Raw genomic sequence first — 27,318 nt, 5'->3', positions numbered from 1 at the left:
GAAAACTATTGGGCTAGAGAAACCTTTGCCCTGTAACTGATATTGCTGCTAAAAACAGCCCAAACATGAGATTATCTAATGTTTTCATCAAGTACTTTGGCAACTAATTAACTTTGTAGCATGTTTGAGACCACTCTACCCAAGCATTTTCTACAGACCTATTACTCCAGTTAGTAAGAATTGCAGAGTATTAAGTACTCTATTAGAAAGTTGTGAAGTGTTTTCCATTTTAAAACCTTGATTCCCTCCTCTAAACCTCTAATTAAAGGTCTACACTGCACCTTAAATTTCATCTGTGGTCTACTGCCAGTGAAGAACAGCAGACATAATTTAAATCTCATCAGACAAGCTGTGACAATGCGGTTCTGGCGGAACCCAACTGAGAGTGCCAACTCAGGACAAATTGCTCAAACAGGGCAGTTACAGCCCAAGGCTGGGGTTTTTCCACCTCTAAGGCAAACCAAACCAGCCAGACTAAGAGGACTTCGGTCTCACCCCACTGGCTAACCGCAAGTCTCACAAGCAATTTCCTTAGACACTCCAGTTTCCCAGTATCACCACCAGTACCACTCGTTAAGGGGACAAATGGTTATGTAAACCCATACCCCAGTAAAAGAAAAAAGGTTCTCCTGATCCCAAAGGACCAAGCCCCAGACCCAGGTCAATATACAAATCAGATCTTACCCACAAATCACGCTGTTGCCAATCCTTTAGAATCTAAAATCTAAAAGTTTATTGATAACAGAAAAAAGATAGAGATGAGAGTTAGAATTGGTTAAATGGAATCAATTACATACAGTAATGGCAAAGTTCTTGGTTCAGGCTTGTAGCAGTGATGGAATAAACTGCAGGTTCAAATCAAGTCTCTGGAGTACATCCCCAGCTCGGATGGGTCCTCAGTCCTTTGTTCAGAGCTTCAGTTTGTAGCAAAGTCCCTCCAGAGGTAAGAAGCAGGATTGAAGACAAAATGGAGATGAGGCATCAGCCTTACTTAGTCTTTTCCAGGTGTAAGAACACCTCTTTGTTCTTACTGTGGAAAATTACAGCAAAATGGAGCCTGGAGTCACATGGGCCAGTCCCTGTATACTTTGCTGAGTCTCAAGGCATATTTGCCTTCTCTCAATGGGTCCATTGTATAGCTGATGGTCCTTAATGGGCCATCAAGCAGGCTAGGCAGAGCTAATCCCAGTTTGTCTGGGATGTCACCCAGAAGCATAGCATAAGTTTGCCATACAGACAGTATAGAGCCAATATTCATAACTTCAACTACAAAACTGATATACACATATAGACAGCATAATCATAACCAGTAAACCATAACCTTGTCTTAGACACCCCATTTATACAAGATTTGGGTGCCACTACAGGACCTTGGTTGCAACAATGATCTATATGGTCCCAGTTTATGTCAATAACGTCACACAAGCTATTTCAGAGATGAAGTTTTTAACAAATAAGTGTGGCTTATTTAATGGCACGTCCTCCAATTGGTTTGTGTGTGCGCGTGATATCACCTTAAAAATAGCTTGGCAGTCAAATTTTTTCCATGTAAGCGCCCTTGACGGGGTTATTGTTCAGAGGTTGAAGCACTTCACTAGGGAATTGTTCGCTTCGGATGCACTGAGATCATCACAGCAGCCTCCAGCAAACTTCCCAAAGATCTGATGGACTCTTTATAGTTGCACCTATAGCCCTGGCGCGGTGTGTGCACAGAAACTCCTACCTGTGCATGGATTGCTTAGCCCCCCCGCCCCCAGCGCGCTCCCAAGCCCGCCCAAGGCGCTGCTCCCCCCAGCCCCGCATCTCCCGCGGCTGTCCGCTTTGCCGAGCGCCGGACACCGCTGCTCGTGGCCCCAGTCCCGGTCTCTAGCGCCCGCCCACTCGGGCCTGTCCGCCGCCGGGGCTGCGAACGGGCCCCGTGCAGCACAGGGCGGGCGGAGAAGCCGGCCGGCCGGCCGGGGGAGCAGGGTGCCGCTGGGGAGCGGACGGGGATATTTGGGAGCTGTCGGGCCGCGTGGGGCAGGCGGCAGGGAAGCGGCTGGAAAGAGACAAACCCGCCTCAGCGCAGCGCGGGTGTCCCGGCGGGAATCGGGATCCCCCAGCCCCAGGCCGGCTCACGCCCGGAGCCGGCTCCCATCGCAGGGCCCGCCCGGAAGGAGCCGGGCTCCCGGCCGCTGAGTGGAGAGGGCGCGTCACGTGCGTGTCCCGGGCCAGCCTGACCCCCGCCCCCCGAGCCCGCCGGTTCCTGACCGAGGCGGAGACAGAGCCCCAGCGTCGCGTCCCGGCTCCATCGCAGCATGTCCCACCAAACCGGCATCCAAGGTACCGGCCCGGGGCTCTGCAGTGTCCCTCTCCCCCCAGCACCGCCCCTGGGGCTCCCCAGTGCCGCTTTCCCCTCCCGCTCCCCCCAGCCTCTGCACCCCCCCGGGGCTCCCCAGCGCCCCTCCCGCTCCCCCCAGCCTCTGCACCCCCCCGGGGCTCCCCAGCGCCCCTCCCGCTCCCCCCAGCCTCTGCACCCCCCGGGGCTCCCCAGTGCCCCTCCCGCTCCCCCCCCAGCCTCTGCACCCCCCCGGGGCTCCCCAGCGCCCCTCCCGCTCCCCCCCCAGCCTCTGCACCCCCCGGGGCTCCCCAGTGCCCCTCCCGCTCCCCCCAGCCTCTGCACCCCCCGGGGCTCCCCAGTGCCCCTCCCGCTCCCCCCAGCCTCTGCACCCCCGGGGTTCCCCAGTGCCCCCTAGTGCCCCTCCCGCTCCCCCCAGCCTCTGCACCCCCTTGGGGCTCCCCAGCGCCCCTCCCGCTCCCCCCCCAGCCTCTGCACCCCCCCGGGGCTCCCCAGCGCCCCTCCCGCTCCCCCCCAGCCTCTGCACCCCCCCGGGGCTCCCCAGCGCCCCTCCCGCTCCCCCCAGCCTCTGCACCCCCCCGGGGCTCCCCAGCGCCCCTCCCGCTCCCCCCCCAGCCTCTGCACCCCCCCGGGGCTCCCCAGCGCCCCTCCCGCTCCCCCCCCAGCCTCTGCACCCCCTTGGGGCTCCCCAGCGCCCCTCCCGCTCCCCCCCCAGCCTCTGCACCCCCTTGGGGCTCCCCAGTGCCCCTCCCGCTCCCCCCCCAGCCTCTGCACCCCCTTGGGGCTCCCCAGTGCCCCTCCCGCTCCCCCCCCAGCCTCTGCACCCCCTTGGGGCTCCCCAGGGCCCCTCCCGCTCCCCCCCAGCCTCTGCACCCCCTTGGGGCTCCCCAGGGCCCCTCCCGCTCCCCCCCCAGCCTCTGCACCCCCTTGGGGCTCCCCAGGGCCCCTCCCGCTCCCCCCCCAGCCTCTGCACCCCCTTGGGGCTCCCCAGGGCCCCTCCCGCTCCCCCCCCAGCCTCTGCACCCCCTTGGGGCTCCCCAGGGCCCCTCCCGCTCCCCCCCCAGCCTCTGCACCCCCTTGGGGCTCCCCAGGGCCCCTCCCGCTCCCCCCCCAGCCTCTGCACCCCCTTGGGGCTCCCCAGGGCCCCTCCCGCTCCCCCCCCAGCCTCTGCACCCCCTTGGGGCTCCCCAGGGCCCCTCCCGCTCCCCCCCCAGCCTCTGCACCCCCTTGGGGCTCCCCAGGGCCCCTCCCGCTCCCCCCCCAGCCTCTGCACCCCCTTGGGGCTCCCCAGGGCCCCTCCCGCTCCCCCCCCAGCCTCTGCACCCCCTTGGGGCTCCCCAGGGCCCCTCCCGCTCCCCCCCCAGCCTCTGCACCCCCTTGGGGCTCCCCAGGGCCCCTCCCGCTCCCCCCCCCAGCCTCTGCACCCCCTTGGGGCTCCCCAGGGCCCCTCCCGCTCCCGGGTCCTGGGGCTCCCAATTGCCCCTCTGCACCCTTCCAGTGCCCTTTCCCCCTAGCTTCTACAGTGCCCCCTTGCTGCTTCCCCCAGCGTCTGCACTGCCCCTTCCCTTTTCCTCCCCTTTTTTCTCCAAGCTGCCTTCTCCCTTATCGCACTCTAGGGCTTTTAAACTGCCCCTGCTCTCTTGGGGGGCTGAACTGCCTGGTCTTTCCTCCCTCCCCCAAACATTTAAATTGTCCCTTCTTCTGCCCTTATCCTTCTGGGTTGGAGACCAGGACAAGGTCCCCTTTCCATGCCTTTGTTAGTAACCAAGCTATCTGGGCCTTGACTGTGATGTTTGGGTCCTCTGTTATCCTTTGCCTAGAGCACGCAACTATGATGTAGTAGCAGTCTGTTTGTGGGGCATCCAGTAACCCCAAAACTGTGAAGCACAGATGGGCGCAATATGTTGGTGAATAATTGTACAAACCATATAGCTGGAAAGAGGAGCATAGAAATGCAGGGCTGGAAGCATCCAGAGGAGTCATCAAGTCTAGCCCCTTGTGCTTGAGTAGGACCAAATAAACCTAGACTATCCCTGACAGGTGTTTGAGATGGCTGGGAAGTGATCAAATGTTTTAGATGTAATCTGAAGATTTAGAATAGCTGGGGAGTTATGGCTTCTCTGCTCCTTCCTTGTGCCCCAGTATAAATTGATTATTTGCTCCCTGTTGGAGTAAATCTGAGTATTTGGCTTGTTGCTGATACTGTGTTAATTGGACGCTTTATGTTAAAATCTCTTTTGCAGTAACTTACCATGTCCATATGGGAGTTAATGAGATGTTTAATGCAACAGAGGGTCCTGTGGCACCTTTGAGACTAACAGAAGTACTGGGAGCATAAGCTTTCGTGGATAAGAACCTCACTTCTTCAGATGCAAGAAGTGAGGTTCTTACCCACGAAAGCTTATGCTCCCAGTACTTCTGAGAAGTGAGGTTCTTATCCACGAAAGCTTATGCTCCCAGTACTTCTGTTAGTCTCAAAGGTGCCACAGGACCCTCTGTTGCTTTTTACAGATTCAGACTAACACGGCTACCCCTCTGATACCTGAGATGTTTAATGTATTTCAATGTCTCTGCTTTTGAGGAATTCATTTTCTTCTTAAAAAATCCAATTTATCTTTGATGTTGCTTTTATTTAGTTCCTTTGTCTTGTTGGAATGTGTGGCAGGCAAGTTTAATAAGCTAAAATTCACATCTTTGATTCAGACGTCAATTTTAATCTGGCTACCATCTTTTAGATTTTGGTCTGCATTGGACAAAGTCTCATGGCAGTATGACATCATAACTTTTGAGGTTGTTGCATTGCAGCTTTGTCTGGCCAATACAAAATCTTACTTTTTATACACCTCTATCTCGATATAACGTTACCCAATATAACACGAATTCGGATTTAACGCGGTAAAGCAGTGCTCCGGGGGCCGGGCCGCGCACTCCGGCGGATCAAAACAAGTTCGATATAACGTGGTTTCACCTATAACGCGGTAAGATTTTTTGGCTCCCGAGGACAGCGTTATATCGAGGTAGAGGTGTATTGCTAACCGTACTTCTTGACCTTTGGATGACCAAGACCAGAAGTGATGGACAAAGGAGAAAACATTCATGCAGAAAACTTAAAATAATTTCTTTGGATTCAAATACTTTTCTATACCTTATTTTACATATTTTGGATGTGAATAATTTTTAACAATAAAAATTAGGGTAATTGGGTAGGTAACTGGGACTAGAATGAGTGACTTCCCCCAAAATGAGGGACACTTGAGAGGTATGATGTTGCTCGGGAAGCTGTTCCTGACAACTGTACAGAGCGGAGTCATTAATTTCTGCTTGTTTCATTTTAAATGAAAGTTTTCCTTTATGGGTGCAGTGGTAAGTTTTAGAATGGGAGCAGATATAGAACAAACTTCTTGACTGCATTGCTTTTGCTGCTCCTAGTAGCTCTCCCGAGCAGCTGCTGCAGTGTAGTTAACATCTATTAATTTTTCACCACTGCTATTCAGAATCATTTGGACAGCCCTGAAAATGCCAAGAATCATGTCAGGTTTTTCTCTACTACTTCTTTGAAGGCTTTGAGAAATAGCTGAGACAGAACTTGGAGTGAACACATAGAGGAAGAGTTAAAATTGTGGAGAAACACACACATCCCACAGCAGAAGGCTGGGGTAGGAGTATAGTAGCAGAATACTCCCCTCCTCCCCCCTCCCCCGCCAAAACACACACACCACTTCCCTAGTATTTGGCGGCTATGAGGTGAAGGTAAAAAAGAATATATTTTCTGTTTCTGCAGCCAGAGAAGAACAGATAAGGACAGAAGAAGTGCTTCAAAATTTAGACCCAAAATTTTGGATCTCTAATCAGGATAACAAATATCCATGATTCCTGATTATACCTATGTTGGCTTGCATTATGCTATAGGGAAAATCCACCTATAGGGAAAATCCACCTAAAGTCTTTTAAATGTATTACATGAGTCACATTAAAATAAGCACAATTGCATTTATGTTATTATATAGCACTATAGGTATAATTACTATGCCAGATTTTCAAAATGAATTCTCACAAGTCAAGGCATTTGCACATCTACAGTAGGTTGTGCACGTGCATTTTTGAAGATTTTGAAATGTTTAACACACACACACACACACACACACACACTTCTTCCCCCAGTGTCTTCAATTTCCATATTTTTAAAAATTCCTATCTGGGATAATTTTGTGAAGGTTGATTATTTACATTCTAAACTCCTGCTGGGGCATGGCATGGGGAATTTCTGTGAATACAGAGGTTCTCTCTTCACCAAGCTATTGCATTGCCACTGATGCAATTCCTTTTGTGGGAGCTCTAAGTGTAAACAAGACACTGGTGTTTTTCCCACTGTCATATTTATAAAAGATATATTCCAGTTAAACCATAAATTGCTAGACTAGCTGCAGGAAACACTGGCTGAAATTCTATGGGCGTGTATTACACAGGAGATCAGACTAGCTGATCATATAGTATCATGGGCCTTAAAAATCTATTAAGCCTAATTAGAAAAAGTATAAATGACCTGGTGGCAAAAATGCTGCGGGACATTGGGGGCCTTGTCTCTTGTTGTTACTGCAGTTGGTACAGCAGTACTGATGGTAGTGCAGTGGTGGGAAACTTTAAGAAAATGGTCTGTATAGATGCCAGAACAAAACTGGTTACATGTTTTGCTATCATTTTGGTGCATAGGTTTAATCCTGGAAAAGAAGGAGCAGAGGACAAACAATTCTCAGGAAGATGCGGGAATGTATCATTTGGGGGGGCAGTAGGGGGAGGGGAAGAGAGAATTTCTGGAAAAGGGAAAGGACCAGGAAAACTTAGTAGCATATTACTTACATATAGGGCTGACATTGGTCCTGGGTTTTTGTGTGAAGGTGAATTAGTCTAATTATCTGGCCAGACAAAGATGCTCCCTCTGAGATACATCTTTATACCCCGACGCAAACAAATTAGTACTGTCCCTCTAACATAGTTACTGCCCTCTGATGTAGCTAGTTATCACCCATCACCTTGTACATATTGGTTCGATCAAAACATCTCTATTACGTACTGTCATCCTGACCGTATCTTTTATGAGGAGTCAGTGTGTTCCTGTTATCCTCGGGGAATGTTTTTGTACCATCCTTGATATCGGGATGTTCTGGTACCACTTGATATCGGGATGTGTTTGCATGAGTACTCTGACTAGCACTTCTTAGGAATGTGTATTTCTGCAATATCAGCTCTATTCTTGCCAAATTCTATGAGCAGGTCCTGCCTCATACCAGGTCTCTGATAAAAGGACTTATGTCTCAGGCTCTCTTCCTAATATGAGAATAATCCTCGCAGGGTTCAAAAACAATTCTTCAACATGCTTGTATGAATGAATTTGCCATCTTTCTTTCGTATAGATGTTACCAATTTTAAAACATGTTTAACTACTTTCATAGTATAGTTTAGTAGTGTGGTTAGGGCTATAGAAAAATAATAGCACTAGAAGTGGTGAAATCCCACTGTTTACCTTGATGGGTAGATTTGAAACCTAATTATGACTACGTAATGCCTGCATATTAATCATTTCTGTTGTGAAAATGAAACCACAGGCATCCAGTTAGTGCACCTTCTACTGTTGCAGACCTCGTTACAGTAGTTTTTTGATACTACAGGTATAAACAAAGATAATTTGCATTTCTTTGTGGGGGAAGTGGCATAACAGACCTTCTCCTATTTCCTTCCCAGTGGCCTGCAGGCTGTGCTTGGCAAGGAAGGATGAAAGAAACCAAAAAGCTGCTTCTCACTTTCAGCAGTTAGGAGGGGACAATGCTTCATTGGTTTACATGCAATTTGCATTTTGAAAGTTATTTTCACAACCATTAGGGCTAGAGACTTTGAGAGAGATTTTCAGACATCTAAGTTACAGTGACTTACAATGTGAATTGAAAGTCTAACTGCCATTATCAGAGGGGTAGCCGTGTTAGTCTGACCCTCTGTTGCTTTTAACTGCCATTAGTACCTCAAAAAATCTCCCCCTTAACTTTTTTTTTTTTTTTTTTAGATGGTGGAGAGAGGGAAAAACCCTCCAGGGGAATGAAGCTGCCCCAGTTCAACCTCAGATCCTTATAATACACAAAGATACACTAAACATCCTGCTTGATCTAATCAATAATCTATAAATTAATTCATTTACAAAAAATGATTAAAATGTGACTTTGCAAAGTATATTTGAGTCTGTAAAAAGATGCAACAAACAAGCACTACAAAGGAAATTAGAGGTTAAGGCAGATGCTTCATTCTAAACTTGTCCTATTATGAGAAGTGAGGGACTGAAAATTGTTATCAGACACATAGCAGTGTGAGGTAGATATGAAAGATGGAAGGGAAGCTTCATCAGTGGTACTCAGGGGCCCCTAGGAAAGACCAACAACCAAATGCTAAAAATATCTATCTGTATGCTTTTTGGGGTTCTCTTTTACACATCACTCTTGCATTGTATCTAGCTAGTAGGCAGTTCATAAATTTGAAAATTATATACCTGAGCCCGCAGGAATCCTGAAGGTATTGCTTTAAGAGATGTAACACAATCCATCTCCATGGAGTATTAACTGAAACCTAAGAATGATGACGTAAATGTCAGCATTGTTAACTGTTTTATTGCTGAGTAAGGTATACAAGAAAGAAATGCTTGTTTAGATAAGGTTGCCAAACCTCCAGGATTGGATTAAAGAATTAAAGATTAATCTTAATTAAAGTTTGTCATGTGATGAAACCTACAGGAATACGTCCAACCAAAACTGGCAACTGATAGTTCAACCCTTCATAAGACAATGTGAGTGGAGCAGGAGTTGTGGATGGAACTTGGGGAAAAATAACTGATGATTTATTTTCAATCTGACTTCTGGTAAAGGTGCAGCTGAAAGGTTTAGTACTAGCTTCTTTTTACGATCACATGAACAAGTGTACTTTAAACATACACATCTGAAATAGGTGAAATGCATGAATTCAATTAATATTATATTTTTTTCTTTTCCAGCTTGTGGAGATGTTAAAGATACCTTTGCCAGAGCAAGATATGGACAATACAGGATTTTAAAAATAGTTATTGAAAATGGTTAGTTATATTTTAATACAGATTTTATTTCTGTTATGTCTCATTCCTTTTTAGTATTTTACTAGTTATGTTTTAGTGACTTGCATGTGCAAGTAAAGAACACAAACCTGATCATTGCTAGGGTCTTCCATATATGAAGATAGGATTGAATTTCAGTGATGCTTCAGTGCTTTCCAGTATTTTCGTCTTTTGCTTCATATTGGAAAAAGAATGGTCATTTCATATCAGAGTAAGTAGTGATGTGTGGCTGGTCAGAAATCTCAAAGGATTGAAACAACTTATGAAAACAGTTAAAAATGGAGAGATGGGTAAAGAGTGGTAGGAACACTTGTGTAGATTCTTTTGGGTTTTTTTCTACTCAGGATTTTAACACTGCAGCAAACCCCTTGGATGCATTTTAAATGTTCCTACAACTACAATAATCTGCATCCCCAGTCTTTCAAGAAGTATAACTGTTCCTTAGTTCTCATGCACAAATAACTAGATATTTTTTATTGAAAATAATTTGGTGCAATACATGAAATTTATCTTTGAATTTTTGTGGCAGATGTGCAAAGCTGAAAACATATGGTCAAAATATGGCATTCACCATTTTTTTTTTTAAATTAACTTATAGCCATTAGCTTTTTAATCAAAGCTTGTTGGCTTTAAATCAACAGTTGAATCAAACTGTTTGAAACATTGTATAACTTAGTGCATAGCTAAGCACAAACAGACCTTTTGGTTTGTTCCCAGAGCCCAGGCATCAGCACTGCTCTGAAACAGCAGTAAGTTGGGAGAAGCATTTTTGGTATTGCAAGGTAAATGAGTCCACTTTGACCTTCCCTGCACTTGTCTTTTTTGGGAAATCTCCTGCCATTGCAATACCACCCCCCTCCAGCAGCACACCACTGGCATAAGCAACAGTAGATATTCTAGTGTGAGGCGGGGCAATGTGATAAGGTTTTTCCAGATTAGGTTAGCAAATATTGACACACTGTATGCCTGTTGAATTTCATTGACATCAGCAAAGTACAACACTTGGCTTTGTGTGTGTAAATTTTACATTCCATCTCATCTCACTTTTAAATAAAGCATGGAGGTAATAAGTGGGAGTGTCTTCCGTTTTGAGTTTAATACTCAGCGTGAAGACACAGAAAATGGAAACAAAAACCAATATGATATTCTAACGTGTTGTTCAGGACACCCAGAACTGAGAGCCACTGTAGTATAGGTAGTTTTCTCACCATTCTTCCTTTTCCAGCAATGGATATGGGGATCCTGACTAACAGCTAGTCCAAGACACTGGTTTTCCCTGTTTCTTCAAGTGAAGGATAACTTAGGGGTTCTCTGTCACACTCTTTAGTCCAGTAAACCTTTGAAAAGTATATTTCTCAAAGTTCATTGACCCTGTTTCAAGAGGTAGGAAGGCTTCCTGGTGGTGCAGTCTCCATCCTCCACTGAGAATAAGTGATCACTTTTTCCCTACTTGCTCTCCAAATGGTTTGTGTGCTTTTCTTTGTCCTTCATCACACCTTGCTCAATTTACATGGAAGACACATTCAGTCAGACAGAACCACATTCCTTTGTCTGAAGAAATCCTATTTATTAATTTCCCCCTGATATGCCTGGTTTAAACCCATTTTCATCATAATTCCAGCACATCTGTATAATCATTTGTTGTTTGACGGTACATACATCACGCAAGAATGTTAATGATCAGTGAGCTGTTAGTTTTCCAATGACGTATTACATGACACCTTGTACAGATACAGATTATAACTAGGGCTGTCGATTAATCGCAGTTAACTCACATGATTAACTCCCCCATCGACTTTACTTCCGCCTCTCGCCGAGTTGGAGTTCAGCGGTCGACGGGAGAGCGATTGGGGATCGATTTTATCGTGTCTACACGTGATAAATCGATCCCCGATAGATCGATTGCTACCCGCCGTTCTGGTGGGTAGTGTAGACGTACCCTGAGTCACCATGACTAGATAGGGTTCATTCTGGAGCATGTTGATGTCACTCCTCAATCAGCTAGTAGGGTTGCTGTTGAGCAACATAATTTTATTCTCCACCTTCCAATCCCCTGTTCTGTAGCTTTCAAAAGTGGTCACTGATTTTGAGTTCTCTGATATTTTAGGTGTCCAGTGTGACACCTTGAGTATGATTCTCAAAAGTGTTGTTGAGTCCCCCTAATTCCCATTGAAGTCCGTGAAAGCTATGAGTGCTCAGCACCTCTGAAAAATAGTGTTAGTGGCCACTTCTGAAAGTTGGCAGTAATTCCACCACTGTACAGTACACTTAGTCTGCAGTGAGCTGGAGTATTAGAGGCCAGGTCTAGGACTCCAACAACACATTCTGCGTGGCAGGATAGAACACTACAATAAGATTGTCAAACCAGCACCATGTCTATGTATTTTATCAAGCTGTGTATTTTTGTACATATCAAACTATATATTTTAAATATTTATTTTATTTGGTATTTTATATAAGGCAGGTAAATATTTTGAGAGAGATTACTGACATACTTAGTTTGAAATTGAGACATGCTTCATAACGGGGAGGGGAGGAATCCTATCATCACATCTGTTTCAGTAATTAAGTCTTCCAAAACATTTCATATGAGAATTAAGCCTATTTGATGATGATGATGATAATAAAAACATTGTCAGTTGGATAAAATAGTGATACTTATTAAGTCATATTTGAAAAAAGTTTATCGACTAAATGGTCAAATTAAGCAAGACACAATCAATGCAGGCATAGTCTTCCCAACCTATTTGCAGTTTGTAACTGAGTTTCTGAATCCTACGAGGTAGAAACAAGACACTGAGGGCATGTCTACATTACAAATGTAAGTTAACCTATGTTAGGTTGACTAACAGCCACCACAGTAATTACTGAAGTGGTTCATGTCCACACTGCCCTTCTTCTGTCAGTGGTGTGCGTCCTGTTGCTCAACGGGAACAAGGGAGATCTGGTGCTAATTTGGGGTCTTATTTAACCTCCAATTGAAGTCAAGGAAGTTCAGCCTGATCTTGTGAATTGCTGAGGCATTCCATGTTGAGCTTTTAATTTGAACACTACCTGTTTAATCTAGGTTTAAAGAGGTTTTAATATTTAAGGTTTTAGTTAAGCGAGCCAAATCAGCTGACCCAGGCCAATCAGCTGGGGGGGAGGGATAGCTCAGTGGTTTGAGCATTGGCCTGCTAAACCCAGGGTTGTGAGTTCAATCCTTGAGGGGGCCACTTGGGGATCTGGGGCAAAATCAGTACTTGGTCCTGCTAGTGAAGGCAAGGGGCTGGACTTGATGACCTTTCAAGGTCCCTTCCAGTTCTAGGAGATGGGATATCTCCATTATTATTATTATTTATTTAATCACAACTGTGCGCTGGGTCTTTTATTCCAGTGTAGACGTACTCTGTGCATGCACGTACAGGTCTATTGCAACTCTGATCTCAGATGGGGCCTCTAGGTACAATAAATAATAATTAATATTGTGGCTTTCCATGAACTTGAGTCTTATATAGTGCTCTTTTTCTTTCTATCTGCTATTACGTACATAGCATTACATACATACATTACTCTCTCTCCAAACCGGATTTATTTATTTTAAGTGAAAATCCCTTCCACATCTACTTGCAAGTCCTTGCTCTGAAAACCTTGCAGGCCAACAATGAAATCAGACCAACCAGTGGATATTTTCTTATGTTCTAGTATTTAAGAGTTGAAATAATTTAGGGCTTGATCACGCAAACAGTTATACGTATGTGTACGTATTGCTGCATGAAGTGCCATTGTTTTCCGTTCTCATGGGCAGAACTTTGCAGGATTAAGCCATAAGTATCTTTAATTGCAAAAGCTTAATGTTTCAAACCACTTCACTGACCTGCAGTTCTTGTTTTTGTTTTTTGTTTATAGAACAGCTTGTAGTGGGATCCTCTAGGCAGCCTGATGAATCATGGGAAAAGGATTATGATTCCTTTGTTCTTCCTCTTCTTGAAGACCAGCAACCATGTTATGTATTATACAGATTAGATTCTCAGAATGCTCAAGGATATGAATGGATCTTTATTGCATGGTCACCAGATCACTCTCATGTAAGTAATATTAATGTCTTCATGTTGTTAAAAACACATTGTCTAAAAGTCTGAAGGAGCTACAGATTTCCAGACTATCTGCAGTATCTTGGCCATCTGGTTTAAATCCCAGGTGAGCAGGAGCTGGCAGTGTTTTGGAGGTGGCCTGCTTAACTCTGGAAGGAAGTGGGCAAGCATCTTGAAATTTATTTCATGCCGATTTAGGAATTGTATTAGTTGGCTCCATATTGAGTCCAGCTGTTTTTAGCAAGAAAATATTTCCTGGGGACTTCTGCTCTACAAATACAGTGAATAAATAGGTAGGCTTGTTGGCCTGTCTCAGGATTGGGTTGCGGAAGAGAAAAGGAGACAAGAGAAAATTGGGTAACTGAGGAACTCCAGAACGGTAAAGATTACAGTCTACTTAATGCTAATTATGTATTGAAATGAAAGGTTTTATTAATATTAGATTTATTTAGCTGAAGCGTGTAAGTTTTTGATTTCATTAATTAAATTCATGAAAGGAAACACCATCTTTTTAGAAGCATTCAGCCATAAAATAAACAAGAACTTGAATATTTTCTGTGATACAGATGTCTTCCTCAAAAAGTCATTATCCTTTAAATCTACTTAAACGCCATCCTAATCAAGAAGGAAAATTGGATTAACAGGGCTGATTTATGGAGCTATTTCTGTTTGTAAGGCAGGTGACTATGCTTAGTGCTGCTTTTATAGGCTCCAGTAATTTTTTTTTAATTAAGTTTTTCTGAAGTACATCTTAACTTGGATATTCCACTTCAGTATTTATCTTTTATTCCTTCTGTGGTTGCAATAGTTATTCAGATCCATTATTGAACCAAAACAGGGTAACGGGATGTTTGTAGGCCGTTGTGTCTCTCTCTCTCTTTTTTTTTTTTTTTTTTTTTTTAAAGCCAGTTGCTTGCAACAACAGAATCTAGAACAGATATTTTTTTTGAAAGATGTTACTATGTTATTTGTAACTTTTCCAAACATCCCCCATACTCTAAAAATTACCCTAACAGTTGCAATTTAGAATGACTTTGATTGGGTTGTTGTAAAACATCTCTCATCGTACCCTTCAAATGCTTAATAGCATGTCAAATTATCACACTCCAAAGCTCATTGTACTGAGTGTATTCCTATTATTAATTATAGCTTTAAATTGTAATTATTCTTCTTGTAACTTTTATTTTGCTTAATGAAATATTTTAGAAGTCCAATAATAATTTTAGCATGAAAATGCACTAGCTTCCATGTACATAAAAAAAATCAAAAGCAACTCTTTTGCAACATAACAGGTTCGTCAAAAAATGTTGTATGCAGCAACACGGGCAACTCTGAAGAAAGAATTTGGAGGTGGTCACATTAAAGATGAAGTATTTGGAACAACAAAGGTATATTTTTAATGTCAGCATATATGCTGTTTTTCAGGAATAATAAAATTCTTCTATGGGTTAAGTTGCATAGTAAAACATTTTAAATAATAATTGTGGTCAGATGTTCAGCTGCGTGCGTGTGTTATTCCAGCTCTGCGCAGATAGCTGGCACAGCAGATCTCAAGTGAACTGCTCAATAAGACCACAAGGCTTGGTTTAGTAGCGAAGGCGCCCGGCCAAGTTTATTATCGACGAAGCACGGTAATAGCACCTGGCAGACTCTACGAGGATACTAAGACATGAATGCTAGTGCCAATGGACTCAGCTCAATCAGTGGCAGGACTTTCCACTGCTGCCCTTTGTCCCCCTGGACAAAGACACTCCCTCTGAGATACATCTTTATACACAGATACAAACAAGTTAAGTATCACCCTCTGACGTATCGGGGCACCATCCATTGCCTTGTACCTGTAGGTTTGATCAAAACATCTCTGTTCATCATGCTGTCATCCTGACCTTATCCTTAAGATGGGTCAGTGTGCCCCTGTTATCTTTGGGGAAAGTACCGGTATCGAGGTGTTCTGGTACCACCCTTCTAGAATGTGCTTGCTTGAGTGCTTTGTGCCTTGCATCTCTTAGGAATGTGTGCTTTTGCAATATTAGCCCTATATTTGCCAAATTCTGTGAGCAGGGCCTGCCTCTTGCTCACAACCTGAATTTGCTTTATATCAGCAAAGTTTTTTGACCACTACTTTAGCCCAGGCCTCTAATACGAGGCCTTATGTTTCAGACCCTCTTCTTGCTACAATAATTTAAATATAAATCTTTTTTCCTTTTATTTAGAAAGAGAACAGCAGTATAAAATGTGTACAGAACAGCATTTCTGTTTTAAGTGTCACTTTATTTTAAATTCCTTTTCAAACAGTTTGTTTTGAGGCTGTATATTTCTTGTGCTTAATTACTGTAAAGGGTAAACAGTCACCTCTAGGAACAGTTGGAGGATCTTCCCATTTTAAATTATTTCTTGCCCAAGGATTCTACAATCAGGCCCAGTGAATTCTGATAATCTGTCAGGCTGCTACAAAGGCCTAAGCCTTTCAAGGCTTTCCTTTTGCCCTGTGTTGGCAGATATAGGAGCTTGTGTTGCATTTGGAGTGCTCTTCTGCACAGATGATATCTTTAGAGAAAGGAAAAACATTTTGCCTTGTAATTCTACTTCTCTGAAGAGATCTTCTTGCAGGATTCTTACTCACAAATCCACTTGCCCCTTAGAGTTTGGAGGTTACTATTTAGAAGTGTCCCCTTTTGTGCACTTTTAATTTTTCTGAGACATCTTTTATTATTCTTCCCATATTGATCCTCTTGAATTGGCTTTTTCTTTCTGGGTGCTTCACCTCCCATGCAATAAATGGAACTGACCGGGGTGTAAGCATACTTAACCCTCGGTAGGAGATGGTGCCTGACAGCCAGTTGAGGGAGCCCTCACTTATACCCTACCTTATTATCCCTTGCCTTTAAGAGTAAAAAAACAAAACCTTGAGAGCTAGGAGAGTTCTGCTGGGCTCTCTACTGAGCTACGCCTAGGACTAAGAATCCTGCAAGATATCTTCAGAAAAGAAATGTTACAAAGTAGATAACTTCCCTTTGTAGAAGGTTTGGTGGATGCTCCAACAGAACCCTTTTTAAATACCTTTTTGTTTGGGGGAATTTGGTTCATTTCAGAGGCAAAACAATAACCAGCCCACTTTTCATGAGGGTTTCTTTGAACCCAGGCAAAAATGTGATCCCTGGAAGGAATAGTTTAGAGCAGAATCCAGGAGCTAATGAATTCATTGATGGCATAGAAATCTCTTTGCTCTCTTTCAGGTAGAACAGGCTGGGAAGGGGTAGAAGAGCGAGAGAGATGATCATATTTATTTTATTGTTATATATTAGCATTACATTTCCTTCTCTATTTGCATATGCTTTTATAGCTTATTATGTTCTGCAATCTCTTACTTTCATTATCCTCTCTCTAGATGTATCTATTTTTTTAAAATCTATTGTGGTCTTTGTCACACTCTTTCCTTCTTTCCCATCAACCCATTGATTTTTCTCTCTACTTCCCCGTGTTTCATTTTTTTACCATCCATTTATCCTTCCCTCTTTCTTTTTCATCCCTTACAATCTCATCCTCACTTCTCTAGCTTTTTATCCCTAAACATATTTATTCAGTGAGGTTCTAATGTGGGTATAAAGTTCTTAGTTGTGTTTCACGTCTGATTTACATTTCTGTAAAAATCGCAGCTTCTTAGAGTATTTGCTGGTATGGATCCCACTCTGGCTGGGCATACACCTCATATACATGACACTGGAATCTTTGAATAGCAGTGTTTGTTGGGTTTCACCTAGGTTGTGCATGTCTTGCTGCCCTCCCCAACATAAGAACACAAAGGGCATATCAGTTGTAACTATCCCTTACTTTCCTCTTACTGTCAGTGACAGAGACAAAAAAACAGGCTGTGTCCATCCACATGCTACTTCTTAGTATATTCTCCCCCTTTTCCTGTTTAGATTCCAAGGAAAGGTAGAGCAGGATACTGGACCAAACATGGTTCCCGTCACCAGTCTACTGCCCCTAGTTGAGAGCATAAGAAGAACTATATGCCTTCGATCTACCCACAGAAATTGAGTGCAGAGTCTTCTTGTAATACAGGGGCAAGTGACACAGGATCACTTCCTACTTTGTACCTAGTAACACCAAAACAACCCCAGTACTTACATCTGGTACCAATGTGTCTGCACCAGATCCCTCAGTACCAACGCTGACAATCAAGGCCCTAATAGTTCCAGCAGACTTGTTGTCAGAAGTCACTAGTTCTCCAGCACCATCATCTTATCCTCTGTACCGAGTACACAGCAGTCTGAGAGAGTCAGACAGCCTGGCCTTTTGAAGGCTACTCCCAAAGACAAAGATCTTAAGAAGCTAGAGCTCTCTGGGAGAAAGGGGTTATTCCTTTGCCGTTCTCTAATCACAAATAACAAACTACAAGCTCTGTTTGCTAAGTATGATTTTTTTATTTTTAACCTGGGACAAAGCATCTTCCTCAAGATACCAGGGAGGAATTAAAATCTGTAATTGAGGGTCTGCTAGTAGCAAAAACATCTCTGCAAGCAGCCATGGATGCTTTGGACATGGCTGCTCAATCCATGGCCATTGCAGTCACAATGAGGAGAACATCCTGGCTACAAGCATCAGATATCCAAAAGGAGGTGCAGAATACCATTGAGGACCTGCCCTCTGAGAGTATAGGCATATTCATCACCCATACAGATGATGATTTTTATTTGCTGAAGGATTCCATAGCCACTTTATGATCACTAGCTATACCCCTGCCTCATTGCGGAAGCCCTTCGGATACCAAAGCCAGACCAGGTAGAGAACACCCAGTTATTCTCAACAACAGCCTGCTGATTGAGGGGGCTGGAGAGCATGGCTTATGAGGAGAGGCTGAGGGAACTGGGGTTATTTTTGTCTGCAGAAGAGAAGAATGAGGGGGGATTTGATAACTGCTTTCAACTACCTGAAAGGGGGTTCCAAAGAGGATGGATCTAGACTGTTCTCTGTGGTAGCAGATGACAGAACAAGGAGTAATGGTCTCAAGTTGCAGTTGGGGAGGTTTAGGTTGGATATTAGGAAAAACTTTTTCATTAGGAGGGTGGTGAAGCACTGGACTGGATTACCTAGGGAGGTGGTAGAATTTCCTTCTTTAGAGGTTTAGAATAGAATAGAATCTCAGGGTTGGAAGGGACCTCAGGAGGTCATCTAGTCCAACCCCCTGCTCAAAGCAGGACTAATCCCCAGATTTTTACCCCAGTTCCCTAAATGACCCCCTCCAGGATTGAACTCACAACCCTGGGTTTAGCAGGCCAATGCTCAAACCACTGAGCTATCCCTCCCCCCTTTTAAGGTCAGGCTTGACAAAGCCCTGGCTGGGATGATTTAGTTGGGGATTGGTCCTGCTTTGAGCAGGGGATTGGACTAGATGACCTCCTGAGGTCCCTTCCAACCCTGATATTCTATGATTATCCCACTAGAAAGAAGCCTGGGTTTTCATGACAGAAACCATGGTCATCTGTAACCACGAGCTTCATGCCCTCCTACAAGACTGGGGTTGTGGAGCTCGGGGCTTCAGCCCTGCGGCAGGGTGGTGGGGATAGGAGCTTCTGCCAGAAATGACTGGTGTCTGCTCGGGGGGCACAATGTAAAGGGTCCCCCCAACAGCTTGAGTCATGCCCCCCGCCCCTTACCCTCAGCCCACTCCTTGCAGCTCCCAGGTATTAGCTCCATGTGGAGAGGCAGCAGCAAACCGCTGGGAGCTGCACGAAGGGGCTGTTGCTTTAGGTCCGTGAGGTGAGGCAGCAGCAAAAGCAGCGGCTCCGTCTGCAGCTTCCAGCTATTTGTCGCTCTCTCACCCCATGGCAGCAGTTCCCAGCTTGCTGTGGGTTGGGGTGCGATGGTACCATGTGACCAAGCAGGGCCAGCAAGTTGTCTCTGGCTTCTGCCCAGTGGGGAGGGGCCGCCAATGGACCGAAGCCTTGAGTCCTGGCAGGCACACTTCGGCTCTTGAATTTCTGAAGATTGTCATATGCAGCTCAGAGGTCAGTTAGTTTGGCCATCCCTGCAATATTTTTCACTGTGTTAGGCAGTAGTCTCAGCACACCAGCAGGAATCAGGGTCTCCTGTATGCATTTCCTCCAATTCCTCTCATACCCAGAGTGATAAGAAAAATCAGACAGGTCTAATAGCTTTTTAGTCATCCAGACAGTTCTGGCTGACTGATCTAATTCAGCAACTCAGCCTAAAATACATTTGCAGACTTGACATGTCACAGAAATCAGCCAAATTCTACATTGAGACCTGAAACCATTACTTCTAACAGCCTGGAAGTTGGCTGGATAAGTACTACTGAGAGATTGTTTGTTGTAGGTCTGAGAAATCTTACTACAAAGCAGGAAGCCCTCCATAAGGGGAACCCAATCCTCAGAATGGAAACGATTCTCAATCTTTGCAGAGCTGTGACCCTTTGGAGAGCCATATCCCCAAGATTTTGACTGTATTCTGTACCTGAAACTCTCTGGATTCTCCATCACTTTCATTAGGATCCGCCTTGCAGCAATTTCAGCATGCCAGCCTCTGGTTCAAAAGTTTACTGCACCAACACAAGCTGGTCCAATAAAAGATAACATCTCACCCACCTTGAGCCTCTGGTTCAATCATACTCAGTATTCTTCCACCCTACTATTTCTAGATTTTTTTTTTTTAAGGGTTAACTTTACATTTTCTCTCCAAGGAGAGAAATAAATAGTGTAAAATTAACTTTCCCTCCACTCAGGGAGTGCCCTTGTTTTTGAGATCTCGTATTGTGCTTGTGAGTCTCGTGGAGCCCCCCCAACCCATTTGGATCTCTCAGTGATTGCTCTCTTCACCACTTTACTCTCCAGGTGGCCTTTATATCATGTGGAAGAGTCAGTGAACTCCAAGTCCTCATGACCAACCCTCCTCATAGCATATTCAATCAAGATAAGGCTGGTGTCGAGACTTCATCCTAAATGTATTCCCAAAGTAGTTCCCATTTTTCCATTTAACCCAGTTGATAGAAAACTGGGGGAATCATTCTTAAACCCCATTCCACTCCAGGGGAGAAGAAACTCCCCACCATAGATGTTTCTAGGGCCCTGCTATGTTACCTAAATAGTACAAAGAAAGCCCTCTAGATAAGCTTCCTATCTTTTTATTGCACTAAATAATATTGTTTAGAGACAATCCTTATCTTCTCAAAGATTATTTAACTGTTTTTTCCCTTTCTTCCGAGTATTAAGTATCTTCAAAGAAAACTTAACTGAAGAATCATTGATGCCAAGTACTGATTCTGTGTTTTCAGGATGATGTTTCATTGAATGGATACAGAAAATACTTGATATCACAGTCCTCCCCTGCCCCTCTGACTGCAGCAGAAGAGGAACTTCGGCAAATTAAGATTAATGAGGTACTACATTGTCTGGGAAGACAGGCAGGGGGATGAGTGGAGAATTCCTGAAGTATTGTAAGAGGACGCTTGCAGGAGGAGAGAAGCAAACAAGTCGAAAGTTTTCAGAAAGCCTGCAGGGTGGGACAGGGACACACAGACTAGGGTTGGGCATTTGACCAGTCCAAAAAATAACTGGCCAATTGACTGGTCAAATAATGTAAAAAATGATCCAATATTTTCAAGTACTAACTTATTAGCACAGTAACAAAAAAGAATAAGACTTAGCCTTAGGCCTCCCACTTCGGACTAAGGTACGCAAATTCATCTACGTTAATAACGTAGCTGAATTCGAAGTACCTTAGTCTGAACTTACCGCGGGTCCAGACGCGGCAGGCAGGCTCCCCCGTCGATGCCGCGTACTCCTCTCGCTGAGCTGGAGTACTGGCGTCGACGGCAAGCACTTCCGGGATCGATTTATCACATCTAGACAAGACGCAATAAATCGATCCCAGAAGATCGATCGCTTACATCCGGACCAGGAAGTAAGTATAGACGTACCCTTAGATAGATACTTGTGCCCAATTACCATTGCACATATGGACAATAGTTCTTCTCTGAAAAGTGACTCTAAGTGACATAATTGGTTTCCATGTTTGTAGGCTTTTGATGAGTTCCATATCAAATCTGCTAAATTTACAAGAAAATAAGTTTTTTCTAACTGCCAGCCAGCACTAGGATTCCACCCGGAATATGAAAGTCAAGCTGTTTTCTTTCTGGTTTGTACATAATCATCAGTATTAAAGATTCTGAAATTGCAACTTAACTAATTATTCTGTTGATACTTCACCATTGCAGAGAGCTTAGAGTTATGGGAAAATGATATAAAAAAAACAGAAAATTGTGGGGGTTTTTTTGTTTTTGTTTTTTTGAAAAGTAAGCAGATGTGATTCTATAAACATAAAAAGGAACAGATCTGTTGAGTAAGGCAATGCCATTTTAGTCACTTTTAAAATCTCTGTCACTCACTGAATGCCGAATCAAATAGTACTTACTGTGAGACTAAAATCTGTGTGAATACTTTGAAGATTTTAGATTATAATTAAACTGTTTTATATTAATTCCAGGTACAAGTGGAAGTTGGTGTAGATACCAAGCATCAGACACTGCAAGGAGTAGCATTCCCTTTGGCTAAGGAAGCTATTCAGGCTTTGGAAAAACTGAAAAATAAACAGCTCAACTATGTGCAACTGGCAAGTACAAAATATTGCATTTAATTATTGTACAGAATACAATTATGCAGTAGTTGTTTAAATTGTGCATGTATGAATATGTACTGCAAATGTTTAATTCAGAATAGGATTCTAAATTATCTGTTTTCTCATATCAGGTTTTCTGTTTATGCTGCTCTCTGTATCTGCTGTAACTTGTGCTTGTTTCAACAGCAAATTGATATAAAAAATGAAACTATTGTTTTGGCCAACACACTCCATACTGAACTTAAGGATTTGCCAAACAGGATTCCAAAGGATTCTGCACGCTATCATTTTTTCCTTTATAAGCATTCCCATGAAGGAGATTACTTGGAATCCATAGGTATGAGAATTCCTATATATGAAATTTAATTTGTTCATTTCATATAACTTAGAAGTAATCTTGAGATGGGGAAGATGGTATGTAAATGATAAAATTTGCTGCATAGTTTCAGTGGTCAAGGCTTTCAAAAGTGGCCACTGATTTTCAATGTTCTTTGAGTGTCAGACTTTGAAACTGCTTTAAGAAGGCCTGATTTTTGGAAAGTGCTGAACACACTCTGAAAATCAAGAACTTTTTAGAGTGTCTCCATTGGGCACCCAAATCCATTGTTCGCTTGAAAATATTGGCCAATATCTTTCCATTCATTGGTCACTTACAAGTTTACGTTGTAACTAAAGAAGTGTAGTGCTGTTATTTCTTCCCCTTCAGACTTTGTAGAATATTTTGTTTAAATGTCTGTCACAAGTCATGATTTTAAGGTAATAGTTCTTACATTGTTTTCATTCTGCAGTATTTATCTACTCTATGCCTGGGTATACGTGCAGTATTCGAGAACGGATGCTATACTCTAGTTGCAAAAGCCCACTGTTAGAAATTGTAGAAAGACAACTGTGGATGCAGATAATTAGAAAGGTAAGCATATTAGAGGTCCCATATCTGTTCAGTGAGGGAAGAACATTAATTTCCTTTATCTTGAGTTTTATCTTCTGTATAGCTGAATTTTGTTGGTTAATGGACTTGCGTGTCAATATTAAAAATGTTTGAGACCAAATAACCAAGCTGAGCCAATTTATTGTCTATAAAGAAAACAATATGATACAAGAAAGAAAGTTTAATACATCACCGTTCTTCTGGGAAGCAGGTTCTCACTGCGTGTTCAGTTAACGTTACACAGAATGTGTGATCCCAAAATATGCCCCCAAAACGGCCTCTGTTTATATTAGACCTGTTTACAAGTAAGAAGCACTGTATACATCACCCCAAGGACTAAATTTTCCCCAATTACCTTGTTTTACTAGTACCATGGTATACCCCTCTTATCTCTTGTTTTCGAACACTGCATTCCAAACTAGTTGGGCCATGAAGGCATTCCCCTACCTCTACCAGGGTAGAATATTTACATATATTATCTTTGACAGTTTTCCCATTTGCCTATGCAAAATGTTGACTTGTACTTTTACATGGTATTGTGGGATACTTAAGTGAGCAAGAGAAGGCATAATACAATTTATACCCCACACTTAATATAATATACCATGTGTATAATACCTATTAATATGTGAGTGTAGTCTGTATGCATTGGCTAACAATGGTTTATGAGGTCAAGCAAAATTTTTAGGGCTGTCAATTAATCACAGTTAATTCATGCGATTAATGCAAAACAAATTAACTAGATTTTTAAAAAAATTGCGAATAATCGTAGTTTTAATTGCCCTGTTAAACTGCGATGTTTTTCTATATTTTCAAATATATTGATTTCAATTACAACACAGAATACAAAGTGTACAGTGCTTACTTTATATTATTTTTATTACAAATATTTGCACTGTAAAAAAGATAAAAGAAAATGTATTTTTCAATTTACCTCATACAAGTCCACTCAGTCCTACTACTTGTTCAGCCAGTCACTACAACAAACAAGTTTGTTTACATTTACAGCAGATAATGCTGCCCACTTCTCATTTACAATGTCACCTGAAAGTGAAACAGGTGTTTGCATGGCAGTGTTATAGCTGGTGTTGCAAGATATTTATGTGCCAAATATGCTAAACATTCACATGCTCCTTCATGCTTCCATTTGTAGGCTCTAAAGTATTGTTTTGTTTCTGAGTGGTTATGTTTTTAAAAAAATTCTACATTTGTAAGTTGCACTTTCATGATTAAAAAAAAATTACACTTTCAAAAACAATTAATTTTAGGCAGTGACCCTGTAACTTTAATTGTTGTCTTAAGCACCTTAATTAGTGCAAACTAGGATTTGTAAATAAGTGCATGTCTTTTCTTATAAAGAATTCCAATCCTGTATTACCATAAAGAAAAAATTGCTTCTAAACTCAAGAACTGATAATATTCGATAGGGCTCTTCAAGGATTGCAGTACATCAGGTCATGTTCTTAAACTGCAGATGCTACAAATGGGGGAGAGCTTTTTAATTTTGTTTCTGTGGATCACATTTCAGTATTAAAATCATGGCAGGATTAATAGCAGCCAGAGATTCTCTTTCATTGCAATGCTCATCTATTGAAGCTATGTCAAAAGTAACTTTTGTATATACATATTTATTAGATAGAGGTCAATATGCTCTCCTTTCTTTAAAATTAAATAACGCCCTGTCATGACCTTTGAAATGACTAGGAAAAGTATTCCTGAGGATTTGTTTGACCTCTTGCTGCAAAGTAGTTGCTGATGGATCTATTACTGGCCCTGGTTGGGGTGTCAGGATATTCTAAATGCTCAGTGGTACAGGATCAAAGAATTTTTCAGAGATCTAAATTCATACAATAAAACCAGTGGATTTTGGCTTGAGAACAATAGTTTTCTTCCAGGCAGGGCTGTGTTTTGACACTTTTATAGATAAAGATTTTAATTTATTATAGTTTCTTCCTTGTCTGAATAGTTACACTGGGCTGGGCTGCATTAGGCTGCAGATCATTCAGGTCCATTTTACTCTCTCTGCAGGGAAAGCAACATGTGTATTGGTTGCCTTTACAAATATTATTTTTAAAACACTTTTATTAGGTAAAATGATTGTTTTTCTACTAAAAGTTGAAAGGTTGTGACAGAATATGAAGTTTGAAGGAGTTTCTTCCAACATGAGATACATTTGTGTTGTACTCCTGAAAAACAAATTGGGAAGCTAAACCACAAAAACTGCATACCAGTAAGGAAGGGTCTGCCAAACTCAAAAAGAAATGTAGGTATGTTCAGTTTTGTAAAGGGCGCTGGACACACATGAATTAAGGGTCACCATTTCACCTTGAACTCTGAACTTTCTTGCTTATGTTTGTTTGAATATAGTTTTAGTGCTTCAGTAAATATAAAATCTTTCACAAGTTGTTAATAAAAATCATGAAATACCTTTAACTGTCTCTTATCCTCCTTGGCAGATTGAAATAGATAATGGTGATGAGTTAACTCCTGACTTCCTTTACGAAGAGGTTCATCCAAAACATCATGCACACAAACAAAATTTTGCTAAGCCAAAAGGTCCTGCAGGAAAAAGGGGAATCCGAAGACTAATTAGGGGTCCTGCAGACTCTGAAACACCTACTGATTAAAATCTATTACTTGCACTGGTAATTATACACTACAATAGGAGATGAAAAATTCTGATTTTTAGTAATGAACTGAAATCATTCCACACTGATATATGCTAGAAATAATCCTTGTTTTTCCATAGCACTTATCTGGCTCTGCCATTTTAGAGTTTATATTGTTCATATACTGTGGAAGAGTTGTTAATCAGTTCAGAACTAGAAAAGGATTACAAAACTAATAGTGCTTTATTTTTAATTATTTAATAGCTATACACTTTATAATAAACTCCTGATTTCTGTACTGAATATTGATTCTATTTAATCTGCAGTCAGTTCTTACTATTGGGTTAACTGTCACTGTGGGGCTAGATTTGCAAACATTTACTCACATGAGTAGCCCACTGAAGCTAATGAGAGTACTCATTTGAGTAAAGATTTGCAGGAGTGGATTCTGTAGCAGTGTTCCAAATAAAGACTTTTTTTTTTTCCTTCCATCACGAAGGAAAACATTTTATTGTATGTCATGTCTGTCTCTGAATAGAGAAGCTGAATGAAACTAGTATACCTGATGCAAATATTCAGGAATAGCTAGATTATTTTTCACACACAGGTTTTGCTGCTTGAAATTAACTTCTAGTTTTGTGGAACTGTCATTTAAAGAAATCTGACATTGAAAGCACTAGAATTATTCATACTTTTATACCACCCTTAAACTGTTATGTACTGTATGATCAAGTAAAACATTACAAATTTGCATAAGTCAATGCATTCAGTCAATTATGGAGCTGCTGTAAAATCACTATACTAAAATGTTTCTAAATCATACTGTTAAACTATATTATCTGTACACTCTGATGCAAAATTGTTTATGCTTAGTAAAAGGCTTCATGATACTGAATCAGTTCTTGAAAGAAAACAAATTGATTACAAATGGTTTTCCAATGCATTTGCCATTTCTACTGCAATATAATAAATACATTATGAAGGCAGCTTTTTTCCTTGGATTTGTAAATGTTCATGCTACTTAATTTCAAAACATTCAACTTGTTTTAAAAAAAACTGCTGGCAGAAACTTAATCGCTTTCACTTTAGTCCTTTTTTTGTTTTTCTAAATCAGCTACTAAAATAAGCCAAGGAGAGTCTAAATTTGCTTTAACTAGATCTAATCTGTTCAATAGGAATAGCAAAATTACACATTTCATAAATAGGTAAGAAAATCAAGTATTAGACACGTCAGTTAAGTTCTGGATGAGCTTAAATAATTAAAATGTGCTTAAATGTGACAAATGGTCCAGTGGTCAAAGTATATTCCTAATAATGCAGTGGTTCTCAAACTTTTGCATTGCTGACCCCTTTCACACAGCATGCCTGAGTATGACCCTCCTTATAAATTAAAAACACATTTTTTATATTTAACACTATTATAAATGCTGGAGGAGAAGCAGTATTACAGGTGGAGGCTGACAGCTGGTGACCTCCCCCATGTAATAACCTCACAATCCCCTGAGGAGTCACAATCCCCAGTTTGAGGATCCCAGTACTAATGGGACTTAGGTTTTTTTAAAGATCTAAATATAAAGGGTTTGCAGGTCTTCGATCATTTCATAATA

The 27,318-nt window shown here is 42.2% G+C and overlaps 1 protein-coding gene across 1 annotated transcript; it reads left to right on the top strand.

Moving 5' to 3' along the window:
• The first annotated feature begins 726 nt into the window (after positions 1-726).
• Positions 727-26,695, top strand: TWF1 (twinfilin actin binding protein 1). The gene is made up of 9 exons (XM_054024747.1): positions 727-2,322; positions 9,369-9,446; positions 13,353-13,531; positions 14,830-14,925; positions 20,832-20,936; positions 22,043-22,168; positions 22,361-22,511; positions 22,963-23,084; positions 25,559-26,695. Exons 1-9 carry the CDS (start codon positions 2,298-2,300, stop codon positions 25,727-25,729), a joined length of 1,053 nt encoding a protein of 350 aa, XP_053880722.1. The 5' UTR covers positions 727-2,297; the 3' UTR covers positions 25,730-26,695.
• The last annotated feature ends 623 nt before the right edge of the window (positions 26,696-27,318 follow it).

The sequence above is a fragment of the Malaclemys terrapin genome, chromosome 1 (genome assembly GCF_027887155.1).
Source record: "Malaclemys terrapin pileata isolate rMalTer1 chromosome 1, rMalTer1.hap1, whole genome shotgun sequence".
NCBI classification, from domain to species: domain Eukaryota; kingdom Metazoa; phylum Chordata; order Testudines; family Emydidae; genus Malaclemys; species Malaclemys terrapin.
The sequence above is the reverse complement of the archived record's forward strand: the minus strand, read 5'-3'. Positions and strand labels throughout refer to the sequence as shown.

Excerpts from the sequence above, each read along its gene's own strand:
- TWF1 (XM_054024747.1), top strand. The coding sequence starts at position 2,298 with ATGTCCCACCAAACCGGCATCCAAG. Across the intron at positions 14,926-20,831 it reads AAGTATTTGGAACAACAAAG|GATGATGTTTCATTGAATGG; the intron begins GTATATTTTTAA and ends CTGTGTTTTCAG. Across the intron at positions 22,169-22,360 it reads AGCTCAACTATGTGCAACTG|CAAATTGATATAAAAAATGA; the intron begins GCAAGTACAAAA and ends TTGTTTCAACAG.